Here is a 15,852-nt window from a genome sequence, read left to right as displayed (position 1 = left end):
CTTTCTTATCCACAGTCGGAATTCGACGAGAGTATATGGAAAAAATTCATATTTTTCATATATTGGGGACTTCCTGTGGGAAAAGTGACATTACGTGGAAATTAAGTAAATTATAAAAAACTACCCTTACAAGATATAAATATTAATTTTTTTAAATAAGTATAGGGTTAATACAATGAATGTTGGCCTAGAAATAAATCTAGACAAAACCAAATTTATGACAAATCTGGTAACAAATGATAACATAATTATCGATGGAGGTGAGATAGCGCAAGTATATAACTATAAATATCTAGGCCATGAAGTGAGGATAGGAAGAGATAACCAAACGTGTGAGATAAAGCGTCGAATACAGTTAGGATGGATAGTTTTTGGCAAGTTGAGTAGTACCTTGAAATCAGACTTACCAATAAGCCTAAAAGAGAAAAGTATATGAGCAGTGTGTTATACCTGTGATGTCCTATGGGGCAGAGACGCTTACCCTCAGGAGACAAACTGCAGGAAAGATGAGAGTGGCGCAATGGGCAATGGAAAGGGTAATGTTGGGAATTACGAGAAGGGATATAATTACAAATGAGAACATAAGAAGAAGAACAAACGTTAAGGACATTATTGAAATTATAGCCCAAAAGAAATGGAAATGGGCAGGCCATGTAGCCCGAATGACGGATAATAGATGGACGAAAAGAATATTGGAGTGGAGGCCAAGAATGGATAAGAGAAGTAGAGGCAGGCCGCCAACAAGATGGAGTGACGATGTAAAGAAAATTGTAGGAAATTGGATACATACAGCTCAAGATAGAGATAGATGGTTTAAACTAGAGGAGGCCCATATCCAGCAGTGGATGGAAGATGGCTGATAGATGATGATGATGATGATGATGATGATGATGATGATGATAGGGTGAATGACAGATGATTGATGTTGATGAATGTAAGATTGTTTCATTTTTGATGAGTTGTGATCAAAAAGATCGATTTAAATGACTTCAGTTCATATAGGAGGCACTAATGTTGTAGGTCCAATAAAACAGGTGGCCTTATTTTTTGTGAGCCATTTCAAGAATGGATATTGCATAGACGTTTAGGTTCTAATATAGACCAATTAGAAAGGAAATGTATTTTGTACATTCTTCAGAATTATGATCATGAATCACACCTAGGTGATACAGGAAAGATTATTGCTTGCTTTGGATTGGTTAGGTTAGATCATGGAATTGTGAGGAGGAAATCTGAATACTCGTATAAAGTGTGTATCATGTAAAAATCTAATAATTTACTAATGTAAGAAATGCAATGTATCACTTCAACCAAATGTTTCTTTGGTTACCACCAATTATAAAATATACATTTTCGACGTTTGTAGGACTGTATATACATAAAAATATATATTATTAGTAAAAAACTATTCGATTTCATAATTCTAATTCACATTCTATATTATTTGATAGAAATTACTCTTTAAGTAATGATAAGCAACTATAGCTGCTTGGGCGTAACTTCATTGATGATGATTTATTTGTTCAATACTATTTTGAAATAATATCAATCAAAAACAACTGGTAATTAATGGGTTAAGCTCAAAATAAAGTCCTGCATTACGTACAATACCCTGATTCAACATTTTACAAAAACCCGTTGAAATATTTGAAATTTTATTGATAATTATTTCCGAAGACGGTTACCACTTTCTCTCTAGAATACCCCAAAATACTGTCAATCTAATGTATGTATATTGATACCCAAAACGCCCAAATGACGTTGTATCTAGAGTCTCTGGATAAAATTTTGAAGAAAAATTACAAAAGATAAGAAATTGTAAATTCTTTGAGTAATCTTTGAAGCTTTCGAACTCTGTTTGAAATTATGAACATCCACAAGAAATCTATAGAAGGTACAATGTTGTGATTCCAAATAAACTTTTTGAGACTGAAATTTCGATTTGCTACGAACCGACATTTTCGGAGTCTGGATGATCGGTTTAAAATCAAATTTTCATGGTAGGTTCTCTAGAAGGCCAAACATTAACAACTAAAAATTTATACCGTTACGATTGAAGAAATGGATTTTATTTGGTTTAGAATATTCGGAGTTTATTTATGAATTTTTGTTTAGAATATTACAATTTATTTTATTTCTGAACGGGGATCTATCATGCTTGGAATTCGATTTATAACATCTTCTGAAACTTAAAAATGGTTTCTAGCTCTTTCTCTTGGACATTTTAGCTTTTATGACAATTATTTCAGGAATAAAAGAAAGTGCTTATTAAATTGATTATTTTATTCATCAGCAAGAATATATTAACAAAAAAATGTTGTAACTTCATATATAGTCCAGTTTTTATCTCAGATTTCCATCAAGACGCTCATATTTACTTTAAATTTCAATATTCAACAACAATTAACACCCCCTATTAAGAGGGTGGTAATTTTTAACTGTAGAAATCGATTGAAAAAAAAACATTCTAAGCACAAATTATTCTATGTATTTTTGTGAAAAGTGACATTTTTTGACTTGGAAAATTCGTGATGGAAAATTGAAAATTTTGTAATTAAAAAACATATTTTTAGTGGATTTTTCATAAATAACTCAAGGCTGAATGAAGCTTTTACAAAAATGAAAAGAATGTTTTTTTTGACTACAGACCTAATACAAACCAAGTTTCTTTTCTCCTAACTTCAGAATTAACCGAGATATAACCAAAGTTTACAGTAGCTTGTGACTGATTTGGTGTCCTTTGAACGTGTAAAATTTTTAATTCTATAAATAAGGTCAACTTTTTCGCAATAAGAGATGATAAAGAAACATTTGAGTTGAACACAATAAAAAGAACACTGTTAATTTACTGTAGTTGGTTTTCTTTCAATTTTATGATAAAAGGGGTTGGTTTTTGAGGGTTGAAAAGCATAAATAGTATCTTGAAACATCATGCTATCTTTATTTTAATTCTACAAATGTTTTTTTTTCACTTTATAAAGTTTCAACTCTAATTTCATTGAATTTTGACAATAAGAAGTAGTTTTCGCCCGTTAGACAATAATTTGTACATATGCACTTAGGGTAGATTTTGAAATGAAGGGTTATTAGAACTTATTCCAAAATTTCACGCAAATCTATGCGTCTTGATGGAATTCTCAGGTGATAGCATATTTTTACCGCTGTTCACTGGACTATTATATTTTTACTGTTAAGCTTGTTATACCCAATAATCTGACTCTCACCTTTGAAGAATATTATTTTTGAAATTTACTTCAAACGCCAGTAACTGTCTGTTTTGTCACTGTCAATTTAGTGCTACTTTGTATTGAATATATATTTGTTTTGTAGTTCAAAATTATTATGAAATTTTATTCCCATCTACCGATATTTACAATTTTCGAGTGCTTTTTGAAATGTTAAGCGAGTTTATTAAATGTTAAAACAATTCTAAGTACCAAATTTAGAATTAGTTATATATATACAAATGATTTAAGAAAAGTCTGGTTTATTTAAATGGAAGAAATTTCAAATTAGATTTGAGCTTTGATCATTATTGGAAAACATACTGAATTACCAGAGTTGTCTAAAAATTTTCAACCATTTTGAATTCCTAATTTTTGTTAAACAACCGTATAAATGAGAATTTCTTCGAAAATATAGAAAACTTTCTATTTAGATATGATATAATTCTATGTTTCTGAAAGGAAAATACGCCTACGCAATTAAAATAGAAGTTAGACATTTCAACATCATTTGTGACCGTAAGACTTTTGATAGCTGAAATCAAACGTGACAACGAGTGGTCAAAATGGCTGAAAAATACGAAAAAGTTATACAAGTCGTACTGGAGGATTGTCGGGTTATGATTAGAGAGATGGAAGAGGCATCCGCATACCTTATCTTGAACCTTCTAAAGTCACTAGAATTCTCCAAGTCTACCGATGACGTGGTGGGAATTTCTTCATCCACCATGATAAGCGGGATTCCGGATTGTCTGTGATGCCTATAGCACAGAGATGACGTCTTGTTAAAAGGACAGTCACCAGTCGAGTTTCGCGTCTGTTCAAAGAAATGGTTATCACAGAATTTCTCAATAAGATTGTAGATGATAAAGGACATCACAATCTCGAGTTTGAGGTCCTGAAAACATTCGAAAAGAAATATCAAGTAAGATGGAACAAAATAAAAATTATATGATAATGAAAGGGAAAACTTACTTGTAGAATAATAATTCGAATTTTAAGAAGAATCAACAGATATAAGCAGAAGGTATTCTCGTAACATTTCTGATCGTGGTATCTTTGATAAATAATCAAAAACACATAAAATCATGTATTTATATTGAGATAAGCGATAGAGAAAAAACTGAAAATATATTTCGATTTAAAGATATTTAAAATACGTTAAAGGTTAAAACATAATTGAATAACATAGATACATGTATTAACATATGCATATTGATATAAGAAATACAAAAATAGTGAGAGTGGAACAAGAAAAAATAGCTAAGAATCATAAGGGAAGATTTATCAATATTTGTGTGTAGATATTCGAAGAAATCCAAATCAAGAGGCAGATATATTCTATAGAAAGAAAAAATATATCAAAATACACCAAAATAGACGTTTGAAAATGAACTTCGGACAGGTTTTTGGCGTGGTAGTATCCTGTGAATGAGGAAATATTTAAATATATAATATATACTAAATAATCTATACAACTAATTGTTTGCAATAGATCATCAACAATATCGGAAGTTGTAGAAGTAGTAGCACAAAATGACGCTCAAATTGATCATGGTAAGATTTTTCAAAGAATTACGTATGTTCTAATATTGACCAAAGATAAACCTGTTTCAAATTGTCACTTTTCTCAAATCAAATATTTGCAGTAAATTTTTTTTGTGTGTCTGTACAAAACGTTGTTGTCATATGTCGTTAAGTACCTGCACAGCTGGTGAGGATTGAGCTGCGATATAGTCTGAGTTCTGAGGTTTGTCTGTGTTGCTATCGGGATTCCATCCGAAGTGTTGCGTACCAGCAACCATCCTGTAGACGGTGCCTACCATTCGGGCAGCGCGATCAGCTGTATTCTAAAAGCTTAATTACGATTATTCGGAGGAAAATTTCGAAATTTAGAAAATTTTTTTGCCAATATGAGATGTGTTTACATCAATATGTAGAATGTAAAAGATCATAAAATGAACCTATTCCAAAAGCATTACATTTTAGTTTGAAATTTGACATATGATTTGATGGAAAGATTATTTCTATTGAACAAGGAATAAAAGAAAAAGCAAATTTCGTTTATTATTATTTATTTTAAATATTTCACATTGAAACGCACATAATTTATGTTGGGCTAACAAATTTGAATTAATTTCAGTTTATTTTTACTATAAAAACATTCGTTTCTATAAAATCCAGCAATTATATCTCAACTTTCCATTAGTAAACATACTGTTGTTTACATTTTCATCTTCAAAGCATCACAATCGAAGCTGGTGTGATGATACCAACATAAGTTGGATTGGGAAAGTGACCAAAGTATTTTTTTTTTAAATTTCATTTTTAATCGATGACTTAAAAGTTCAATCATTCAGTATTTCTTATAAACTGATTTTATGCATCTTTCTTTGGTTCATCTCATCTTACCAAGAAACGAGAAGGAGTTTTAGTTCGAACTTTGACCTTTGAACATTTCTATTTTTATTTCTCTGTTTTGTGATTAGATTTCTTTTCTACCTGTCTACCTTTTGAACCAAGTTCGTATACAAATCAAGGTACTATCGGATGAAACTAGTTAGTACATTAATAACAAGTTCTCATAATCTAGATAAAAGTAACTGTACCATTTCCGCCGAATTAAAATACCTCGACGTACCATGGACTACAAAAACCTCATCCGCTGAGGATAAACGTGTTGTATTGATTAGTTAACGTGATTGACGACTAACGGATCCATAGATAGCAGCTAAGATAGGTGAATCTAGGAATATGCCTTTGAGTACTTCTATGGCGAAAAGGAGATTGAGAGCAGAAATAAAATTAAAAGGTTGCAGAGGGATACAAAACATAAAAATTAGACGTATATGTTTCATGGAGTGATGAGTCAAAGTTTGAGGTTTTTCGATTTGAGGTCAAAGGAAGAACGGACTGTGAAACACGGCGGATACTTCGTGATGGTTTGGGGATGTTTCAGAGACCTGCTAAAAATTGGAGGTATTTTGTAAAAAAAAAGATTATAAAAAATATGCCAAAATTATGCACCGAAATAATAGAACCAAAAATGTAAATATGTAAGAATTGTAGTTTTATTATAACTATACAAAATCGGTCATATTGTTTTTGTCTATTGTGTATCACGCAAAATATAGGGTGGGAAAAAACTTTTCTGCAGTAAAGGTAGACATGTTTTAATGTTTCTATTGGAAGTACAATATTTTCAACTCTAAAAGAAAGTTTATGTTTCTGAAAAATGTTGTCTTAATTGTATGAATACTTGTCTTTTGTTGTGAATCCGTAGTCCATAGGAATTATGTATAAATCGTAATTTTATACAGTTATTTAAAATTACATCTGTCGATGAAACGATTTCTTGAAGTCAAAAAAATTGACAAAATTGCTACAACAAATCTTATTACTAAAGACTAACAAGTGTTAGTATTAAAACAATTGCTCGTCTACTTTGGATTCAGAGTAATGTTTTTCTGTGTCACTAGACGCAAAGAAATATTTCAGAAGTTACAAGACCACTTAGAATTCAGATCGGATCCTTGTTTCCTTTTCTTGTCTTTTTCCAAAGCCAAGAACATTTTAGGCAAAAGAAGAGACAATCACGATAAATTGAATGACATTTTTGAGAAAGTTTTACTGTACATATGAAAGTTAAATCGAGCAGATGGAGAATTATGATCAGCTCAAGAGAACCATTGAGAGTCTAGGTGAGCAGTAGCATAAAGAGCAGACTGGTGTTACTTCCACTTTGTTTATGAATTTGGTTTGGATTGATTGAACCGTTCTACTACTGCTTCATTCTAATAAGCTAGAAAATTTGTACGCTAGCAAAGGAAAAATCTTATCAACGCAAATTTCTTTCCATCCTCCTTAGTCACTTGGGGCAAGATCTGGAGAATGCGGCCCAATTCATACAATTTCCCCATTTTCATTAATTATATGATGATGTCAGCTTGTTTTTCGGTGTAAAATGATATCATGTTTCATCGCCGCAAAAATTAGGGTTTATTACGATTCAACACCTTCAAACACTGCTCGGAGCCAGGGCACGCATTTTGAAAAGAGCACACATCTTTCGAAATATTCGTTCACGATAAGTCCAACACGTTCTTTTGATATCTTTGGGATTTCAGTAGTAAGTCTATTTGTTGATTTTTGATTTAATTTCTATGGGCAAAGTCAAAATAATATTTATCCACCCAAGTTTTGGTTTCTATATGGATTTATTTCTAGTATCGCTTTCTATGTGTTAAGAGTTAAAAAAGCGAGGAAGTCTTAAGTTACGGGGGGTCGAGGTATGACTGTCTAACAATAGATTCGATTCTTAGATAGAATTCTAATTCGAACTATGTAGTAGGTCATTTTTTATAAAAAAATATGGATGTAAGTGGTTTTCATAAGAAATGTTTGGTAATTATTTAGTTTAGGTTGCATACGCCCGATTTTCTTGAAATTTTAGTATGTTATACAGTCTTTTATGCCGAAAAAGAAGTTATATATATATATATATATATATATATATATATATATATATATATATATATATATTGTGCACGGAAAACATTCCTTCACATAGTTTTCATGGTTTGAACATTGGAATATCTTGAATAGTTAATATAATATTTTGCAAATACTGTAGAGGATTAAGTCCGGGGGGTCTGTTGAAAATTTCGACTATCTTTTAACACCTCTCCCCCCAATCCTCTCCAACTTTAAATATAATTAGTTACGACTAATGTAATGACACAAATCAATTTCTAACAATAATCATTTATTCACACGTACAAATAATCATTAATGTCTATTGGATACATTCGTGATATTTCTCAATAAATGCTTCAATTCTATTTGAATATGAATAATGTATTTTAAATAGAAATTCCCCAAAATACTGACGATAATGAGATCTAGTTCTTCCATAACGAGGTATGTTATCACGAATATCTCGCCAAAGTCGCTCAATATTTTGAGTATGAGCCTAATCTAACCTTACCTAACCTAACCTAACCTAACCTATCACAATCTAATCTAACCTATCTACATTTTTAGCCTCGAAAAAGTATGTGAAGGAATAATTTCCGCGTCCAACATATACATATTTCTTCTTCTCACTGCAGAAAACTTATTTTACAACACATTTGTCGTGTGGTTAATGGAACAAATACCATATAATTACGAGAAATTATATTTAAGCCTTTGTTATCGATAATAGCTACTATAATTTCATAATAATACCTTCGTATGTTCAAAAAAAAATATCTTATATCGTTTTATTTAGTACCAATTATTTCATGTACACAACAATACACTGTAAAATTGGATATTTCCTAACGAGAATCACAAAATAAAAATGTTTCTTTCAGCTGAATTAACTTCTTTAATATTCTGCAGTCTAATAGCTTAGTGAAAGTGTATTAAATTCCTCAGATGACGTCATATTTTGTATATCGATGAGTAAAGCTTACCACACACTATTTAAAAAGTTAAATTGCACAACGGTTCGTTAATAAGAATTTAATTAGTATTTCTAAAATTAATACATATTATTATCTAAATAATCAGAATTTTCCATTTCGCGCTAAATCCTCATGTCAACCTTGCTACTCCATTTTATGTAATCAATTCCGGTTTCGTGAAATAATGGTTTTTCAATGAAGCATATAGAAAATAGCAATGCCTCAACATAGATATTAGAAAACTACAAAACAAATATCACAAGAAATGAATAATATATGTTCCTTCTTGGAGGACTTTTTTTGTTGCGTTCGCCGTGTGATGTCCTTTTAAGAGTAATCCTCGGCGCTAGACCTGTATTGCGCGGCGCAATTTGATCTCGAACATATATATTGATTGTTTAGCTTCGCGGTACGAAATCAATTAGCAAAATGTCTTTTCTACACCAAGTATCAGAGCACACGAATTTTTGAGGTGTTTAGATTTGCGATTTGCTTAGGTCTAACTTTCATTAGAAACAAAGTGTGTCTCCATTCTAATTGCCGTTTAGTTTCTGAGATGACTATCCGCATAAAAAATATCGTCATCTTAATTGCTGCGTGTGTATATACCTAGTACTTCATTTTTTATATCTAAGGCTCAAACTTGACAAACAAGATAAAATTCACGCTTCTAATACTTATGAATGTGATTTGGATCTGGTTCAGTGGATGTGAGACAAAGAAAGCTTAATACAATTTGTTATCCCTATGATGAACTATAACATCATTTTAATAACTATGACGTCTCTCTAATGAACTTGGGAGGATATTTAAGAAAGCTAATATATCAAAATGAATATCTAATTATATTATATTGACATTATATTGACGACATTGAGGTTTTTTTACAAACAAATACAATTTTGGAACAAACTTTAGACCCGAAGATCTGACCTGAGACGTTTTATTTGACAAAATGAACATTTGTTTTGTTGCGGGATCTTGGAATATTAAATTAAGAGGTGATTTTATAGAACGGAAGGTTCAGTTTATGTTCGTTTGGATGAATTGAAGGAAGAACTAGATACCTAACATGAATCATTAGAATAGAGTGATTTTAAAAATTCTTCTTGCACTATACTAGAAATAAAAGACTTTCCATGTCAGTTGCTTGTTAAAATATCAAAACAGTAACTAATTTGAATGCAATTATGTCCAAACAATTCAAATAGTTACATACGGAAGTGAAAGAAACAGAAGAAACAAAATTGGTTGTATGGGAAAGTAAGGTATTGAGGAAAACTTTTTTGGGAACAAAAACAAACTGAAGGATTTGTATAATCACCCATCAATAACAAGATTTATATAGTTGAGGTATACAATGAGGATATCGGGAAATATACTTGCAAAAAAGGTCATTGAAGAAAGGGAAGTGTATGTATTTCAATGACGACGGGCAAAGTAAACATGATTGGATACAGTGCTAGAAGATATTACAAAGGAAGAATCGAATTGGGGTGCAAAAATACAGATTCGCAATCTGAGGAGAAAAGAAAAATGTCATAGGATTTGAAGGTGAGCTTACGAAAGAATGTGTTTTTCACAAAAAAAGGATAAGCGTACAGAACAACTTTGCAACCTTACAATGTTGAGTTTGAGGATGCTACAAACAGAGAAAGGAGGAAACATTTTCATAGTTAAGCGCGTTGTAGCTTTTACAACATAAAGGGTGTCAAATGTCACTCAAATCTTGCGATGGTTAACAACGAATAAGACATTAAGGCTTTAAAAACTCGAAATCAAAGTCATTGAGAAACAGTAGTGACTAGTACAGATACATGAAAAGTCTTTTAAATTGAACGTTCATTAATTATTGGCAAGTATGATAGCTATTTAACAGAAAGTTTGGAGGCCTATAACTAAAAAACTAGTGCCTGAGTGAACAAGTTTATATAAAGTATCAACATTATTTTGACTCATACTACATGCTTCAGATATTTTCTTATAAGTCTCCAATCAATGTCTAGTGGTCTCTTTTGATTTTCACGTTTCGATTAGTTCTGTTCTATCTTACAATATTAAATTTTATCTATAAATTATTTTGTTTTAATATTTATACTGAAAGCTTCCCGAATTTTAGAGGTAGATTGATATATTACAAATAATTCATGTAATTGAATTGTTAGTGTATGATAAGCTTTAACAGAGTAATGTAATGGACTTTCTTTACATCACACTTTCAATTCTTACAATTTATTTGTGAATTACTACCGTTTTGAAGTTGAACAAACTATTCAAATGTCTTCCTCTCACATATTATCAGTTTATAATGTCATATCTTGTCAGTTTAGTCAAATGTGTGTTGATATTTTGAGAACTAAAAGCTCATGTATAACATAGTGGTCCAAATGTTGTAAAAAATGTCTTATACCTCAAAATTTTAAGAAAAAAAACCAATTTATTTGCATTAAACAAATTTGGTACACTGTATCATTGAGAGGTGAATTGCCCCTCCATCGTCATATTTTTGGCTCCCTTATACACATATGTTATATGCTTATTCTTTTGGATATCCTGTATAATATACAAGGTGATTGTAGTATTTAAGCAGTTCACTTGATATAAAGTTTAATAGAACGCATTTCATTTAAATATTACCCCCTTAAAATTTGATAAAACGAATCGCAGTTTGCTTCGTATGGTTTCTAATTTTTTTACAAAAAAATTGGGGAGGAAAATGATAATCACTGCAATGGAATATATCCAAGAAAATTATACTAAAATTATAACATTTATTACAAAAATTACAACCTATTTATTTAGACAATAAAATGCGTATAAATTCTAACTCCTAGTAGGTATAGCATAGTAAGATGGTACTATACAATAGTGAGCACTAGTTCGGGTATTGATTAAAGAAATTATATTTTCTAGTGGTTTTTGATAATAAGAAATTCATATTTACAATCGCCTCTATATACAAAGAAAACTAAACAAAGTATAAAATAATTGAAAAAACCAAAATAAAATACCATTTTAAACAATCTAAAATCCAAAATAAACCCTTTACTTAAATTAAATTTGTTACGGCAATTGTAAAGCATCCCTTCTTACCCTGACAATATCGAATAAGAAATTTCCAGACCCTCCGGAGCCGGCACCCCCTCCGAAAGGTAGGAATCTCTTATTCCGATCTTGGTCGTCTTCTATGTCTGCTAGATCCGCCGGTTCAGGAGCTGATTCTGCTAGTGCTTGGTCGTCTACTACGGCTCTTATGTGTCTCTTCGATATCAAGTTGTTTTCGTCTAACGGAGAAGACTGCAAGAGAAAAGAAAATATGTTAATGATGATTATAGTTTCATCAACGAAAATAACTTTATTTGGAAGTGATCCACGAAAGATGCAGACTTGGATTTAGTCTGTATCAAATTGATTTCAATCTTTTCCAATGTGGATAGTGTATGTAATTTATAGCGAACTTGTATCGTTGTGAATTAAGTTTTAGCAAATTATGTAATAGAACATAATTCTTCTAAAAACAATTTATGTGGTGGAAGTCTGGAAGTATTTTCTTGTTCCAATACAATTTCTCTTAGTGTAGTATGTTTACGTCTGCTCTTCTAACTTTTTGTATCAAGTTATAGCTTTAGAGGTTATGAATCGTTTCTTAAAATGTATCCTTTTAGGATAAAATTGCTAGGAAATTTCTGATTTGGTTTATCTATTGAGAGATGATCAAATAAAGAGTTGGAAATAATGTCAAATGACATCATAATTGTCAATATAAAATATGACAATGAAGCAACAAATAGATAAATGAAGACAAAGACGAATTAGAAACAGATACAGAAGCAAAAATGAAGACAAAAACAAAAATAGAGATATAGATAAAGATGGAGATAGAGACAATTGCTTAGATAGAGAACAAGAAAAAGACGAATAAAAAGACGAATACATAAACAAAGAGAGGAAATACTACGACAAAATCAAGATAGGAACCGAAAAAAGCAGAAACGAGAAGACAAACCGAAAGTGAGAGATTATGATATAGTTAAAAGAAAATCAGAGATTAAAACAAAAACAGAGATGAAGACCAAAACAAACATAAAGATAAAGGCGGAGAAAAGGCCATTATAAAGACAGAAACGAAGGTAGGGAGAGATAAAGACAAATACAGAAACAGAGAGATAGACTAATAGAGACAAAGACTAAGACAGAATCAAAGACATGAACAATGATAAAGACAACAAGAGAGACAAGCAGAGAGTAGAAGACATAGAAAAAGAAAGAATACTGAAACAATGGGAGAGGCTAAGACCGAGACAAATACAGAAACTAAAGGAGGAAGGAACATAAATAAAAAAATGAACAATCAAAGGGAGAAACTAAGACAGAGACAATGATAAACAAGACACACAAATTGAGGACAAGATTAAGAACAGAAAAAAAGACAAGTATAGAAATAAAGACAGAATGATACAAGACAAATACTACAACAAAAACAAGGACAGTAACAAGAACAAAAAAAAAACAAGCAGTGTAAAGACGCAATCAAAACAAATACTAGAAAAAAGAGACGAAAACAAAGACAAAAGTGTAGACGTACAAACAAAAAAGAAAAAAAGATAGATGTTGAGATGGAGACAAACACTAAGATGGAAACTAAGAGAGAGATAAAAAAAGGCCGACAGAGACTAGGACAATGATAGGAATATAGACAGGGACAAACGAATTAGACAAATAAAGAGGGACAATGAAAAAGATGGAGATAAAGACGGATGTCAATTTACAAACACACAGACAAAAAAGACGGAAACAAAGATAAACATAAACAAATTTGATAATAATTAATAGCTTTCCGATAGTTATAATTTTGCAAAACAAATTTGAAATATATTTATTTGTTTTGTAGCACTTTTAAGTATATTTTATCATAATTTTTTTTAAATAATTGGTTACTACAGAAGCTGTATGTGGTTAATACAAAGAACACACAAACAAAAGACGAACTAAGGCACAAATGATGGATGTTAACATAAAATTATCCATTACGAATACCATGCTACACATTTAGAATCTCACAGTTATCAAATCCGATTGTAGATTAGTCGCTGTGGTTGCCGAATTTTTATTTGTTTCATCTGATACTTCGGAACTAGTTTCGTCTTCGTCGTAATCATCTTCGTCTGGCGGGAAAGTAGGGAGGACTACATTTACTGTGTTTCCACCGCCTCCTCCTCCCGATCTACCGCCAAGAGCTCCTCCTTGTAAAATAGCCCTACCGAATATTCGAAAAGCGGTACTTGTTACATTTTGGATAACATTGTCCAATACCTACAACATTTTTAAAATAGATAAAGGGAAATGTTTTATTTATAATATAAATTCCATAATTTCAGTTGATTGTTAAAGTAAACAAACTGGAAAGTAAGTATTTGTCATAATTATCACTTATAAAGGATGTTCTAAAACTTATTGAAAAGCTAAAGTACATTTTGTTGTACAGATTTTCGTAATATAAATACATCAAATGTCTCTAAATTCTATGGAAGAATATAAAAATGAAATGAAAGACTGAGGAATATATAAGAATGAAAGTGTTGATATTAAGAAACGAGTAATTTTGATAATGGGTAAATGCTGTACAGAAATATAGAGTCAAAAGTATTTTAATATATAAGAAGACAAAATGGTGAAATATATGGTAGGAACTGACCCTTTCATTATCCGCATATGATGTTTTGGCATTGCATCCACTTTGTTCCTATACCTAGAGGAATCTACATCTTATAGGTCCGCTTTCAAAATACGTAGACTCATCCCAGAAAAGATCCTAAGACTTTTTAGCAACATGGTCAGCAGTAGATACTCTGTTGATTCCATGGCTTGCTCATAGAATTTGCAGTCGTCCCCTGGCATTCTTATCATCTTAAAGTTCGCCCAATTGCTAGTATTCTTTACGTTGATGAACCGTTTTCTCAAGCCATCCAATTCTCTGTTCCACTAAGGTACGTCTCTATGGATATCCCATTCAACTACTGATATTTACTTTATAAAGGATCATTTCCGGACCACGTTTACTTCTACTGATAATGCGTATGTTGCTCAAATCGAACAGTAAGTACTAAGGAAGCTGTAGCGCCTGTATAGGAAAAAGCATTGAAGAAAGTCCAAGAGTATAAGTTGAAACAAAAATTTATACTGATGCTGAGTTTCCATTTACAGTTGGGTTCATGTTTGAAAGTAATTTTTGGTTGAATGGTTACTTAAATAAGCAGATGTTCCACCAACTCACGATTATATTCCCAGAAAATTAATCTTTGGAGCACTTTATGATGGCGGAGTCAATACGTCTTGAAAAACGATGATGATAAGAATGTTATTATTTATGGTGAACGTTGTAGGGTCATGATTAGGATTTACTCTAAAAACCAACCTCATTGGACTGTTTTCTTTGAGGTTATGTAATGTTACTTGTCTACGTTGATAAATAGGAAAATTGGAAATCAACATTCAAAGAGTTATTGGTGGAATACGGTCTCCTATACTACGAAAAGTTTGTAAGAATTGGTTTTCTAGACTGCAATCATACGCGAAGAAATTATTTGTTAACAAAGATGCCGTAAAATATCTGAAACCAATAAAGCCTATTTAACAAAATTTTCTTTGTTTTATTATGTTTTAAATTTGGTAAACTGTAAAAAACGTTTTGTATAGTTTACCTTGAGGAGGATAATTTTGATATAATATTCTAAAAAACTTTCCAGTTTATTTTTTTACAAAAATTTATTATGTATCGTTTTTTTCTGATTCATGTACAATGAAAATAGATAAAAGAGAAATATTTTCAGTTGTTTAAAAGTGATATAATTACCTGCCCACAAGGGGTGCAAAATGTTCCAATTAATTTTACAAAACTATTAATTCCTTGTAATAATCCTGGTAAATCAATTTGTGATAAAATATTAGTTAGTCCTCCTCCATTGTCGTTGCTTCCAAGCTGCTTAAATAATTAATTTATATATATATATAGGATGTCAATTTGAAAACGCACCAACATCTATAATGTGTCTCAAGGCAGGTGAAACGACTCGAATCCAATTTCAAGTTTTTATTAATTAAAGACCCATTCCTAATATAATTTGAGCTTCGAAAAATCAAGAATTCCAAATTATCAAGTTTACTGTAAAGTAAAGTGG

The 15,852-nt window shown here is 31.1% G+C and overlaps 1 protein-coding gene across 2 annotated transcripts in view; it reads right to left on the bottom strand.

The window, feature by feature from the left end:
• LOC130442019 (uncharacterized) overlaps positions 1-15,852 on the bottom strand; it is a 56,855-nt gene that overhangs the window by 23,835 nt on the left and 17,168 nt on the right. The window contains exons 3-5 of one of the 2 annotated variants that reach the window (XM_056775970.1): positions 15,528-15,656; positions 13,736-13,987; positions 11,768-11,971 (exon numbers count right to left, since the gene is read on the bottom strand). In XM_056775970.1, coding sequence (XP_056631948.1) covers positions 11,768-11,971; positions 13,736-13,987; positions 15,528-15,656 — 585 coding nt within the window. The remainder of the gene's footprint in view (positions 1-11,767; positions 11,972-13,735; positions 13,988-15,527; positions 15,657-15,852) is intronic. The other variant, XM_056775971.1, reaches the window with a different exon arrangement.

This window comes from Diorhabda sublineata, chromosome 3, assembly GCF_026230105.1.
Source record: "Diorhabda sublineata isolate icDioSubl1.1 chromosome 3, icDioSubl1.1, whole genome shotgun sequence".
NCBI classification, from domain to species: Eukaryota; Metazoa; Arthropoda; class Insecta; order Coleoptera; family Chrysomelidae; genus Diorhabda; species Diorhabda sublineata.
Note: the sequence above shows the minus strand (reverse complement) of the source record. Positions and strands in the feature narration are given on the sequence as shown.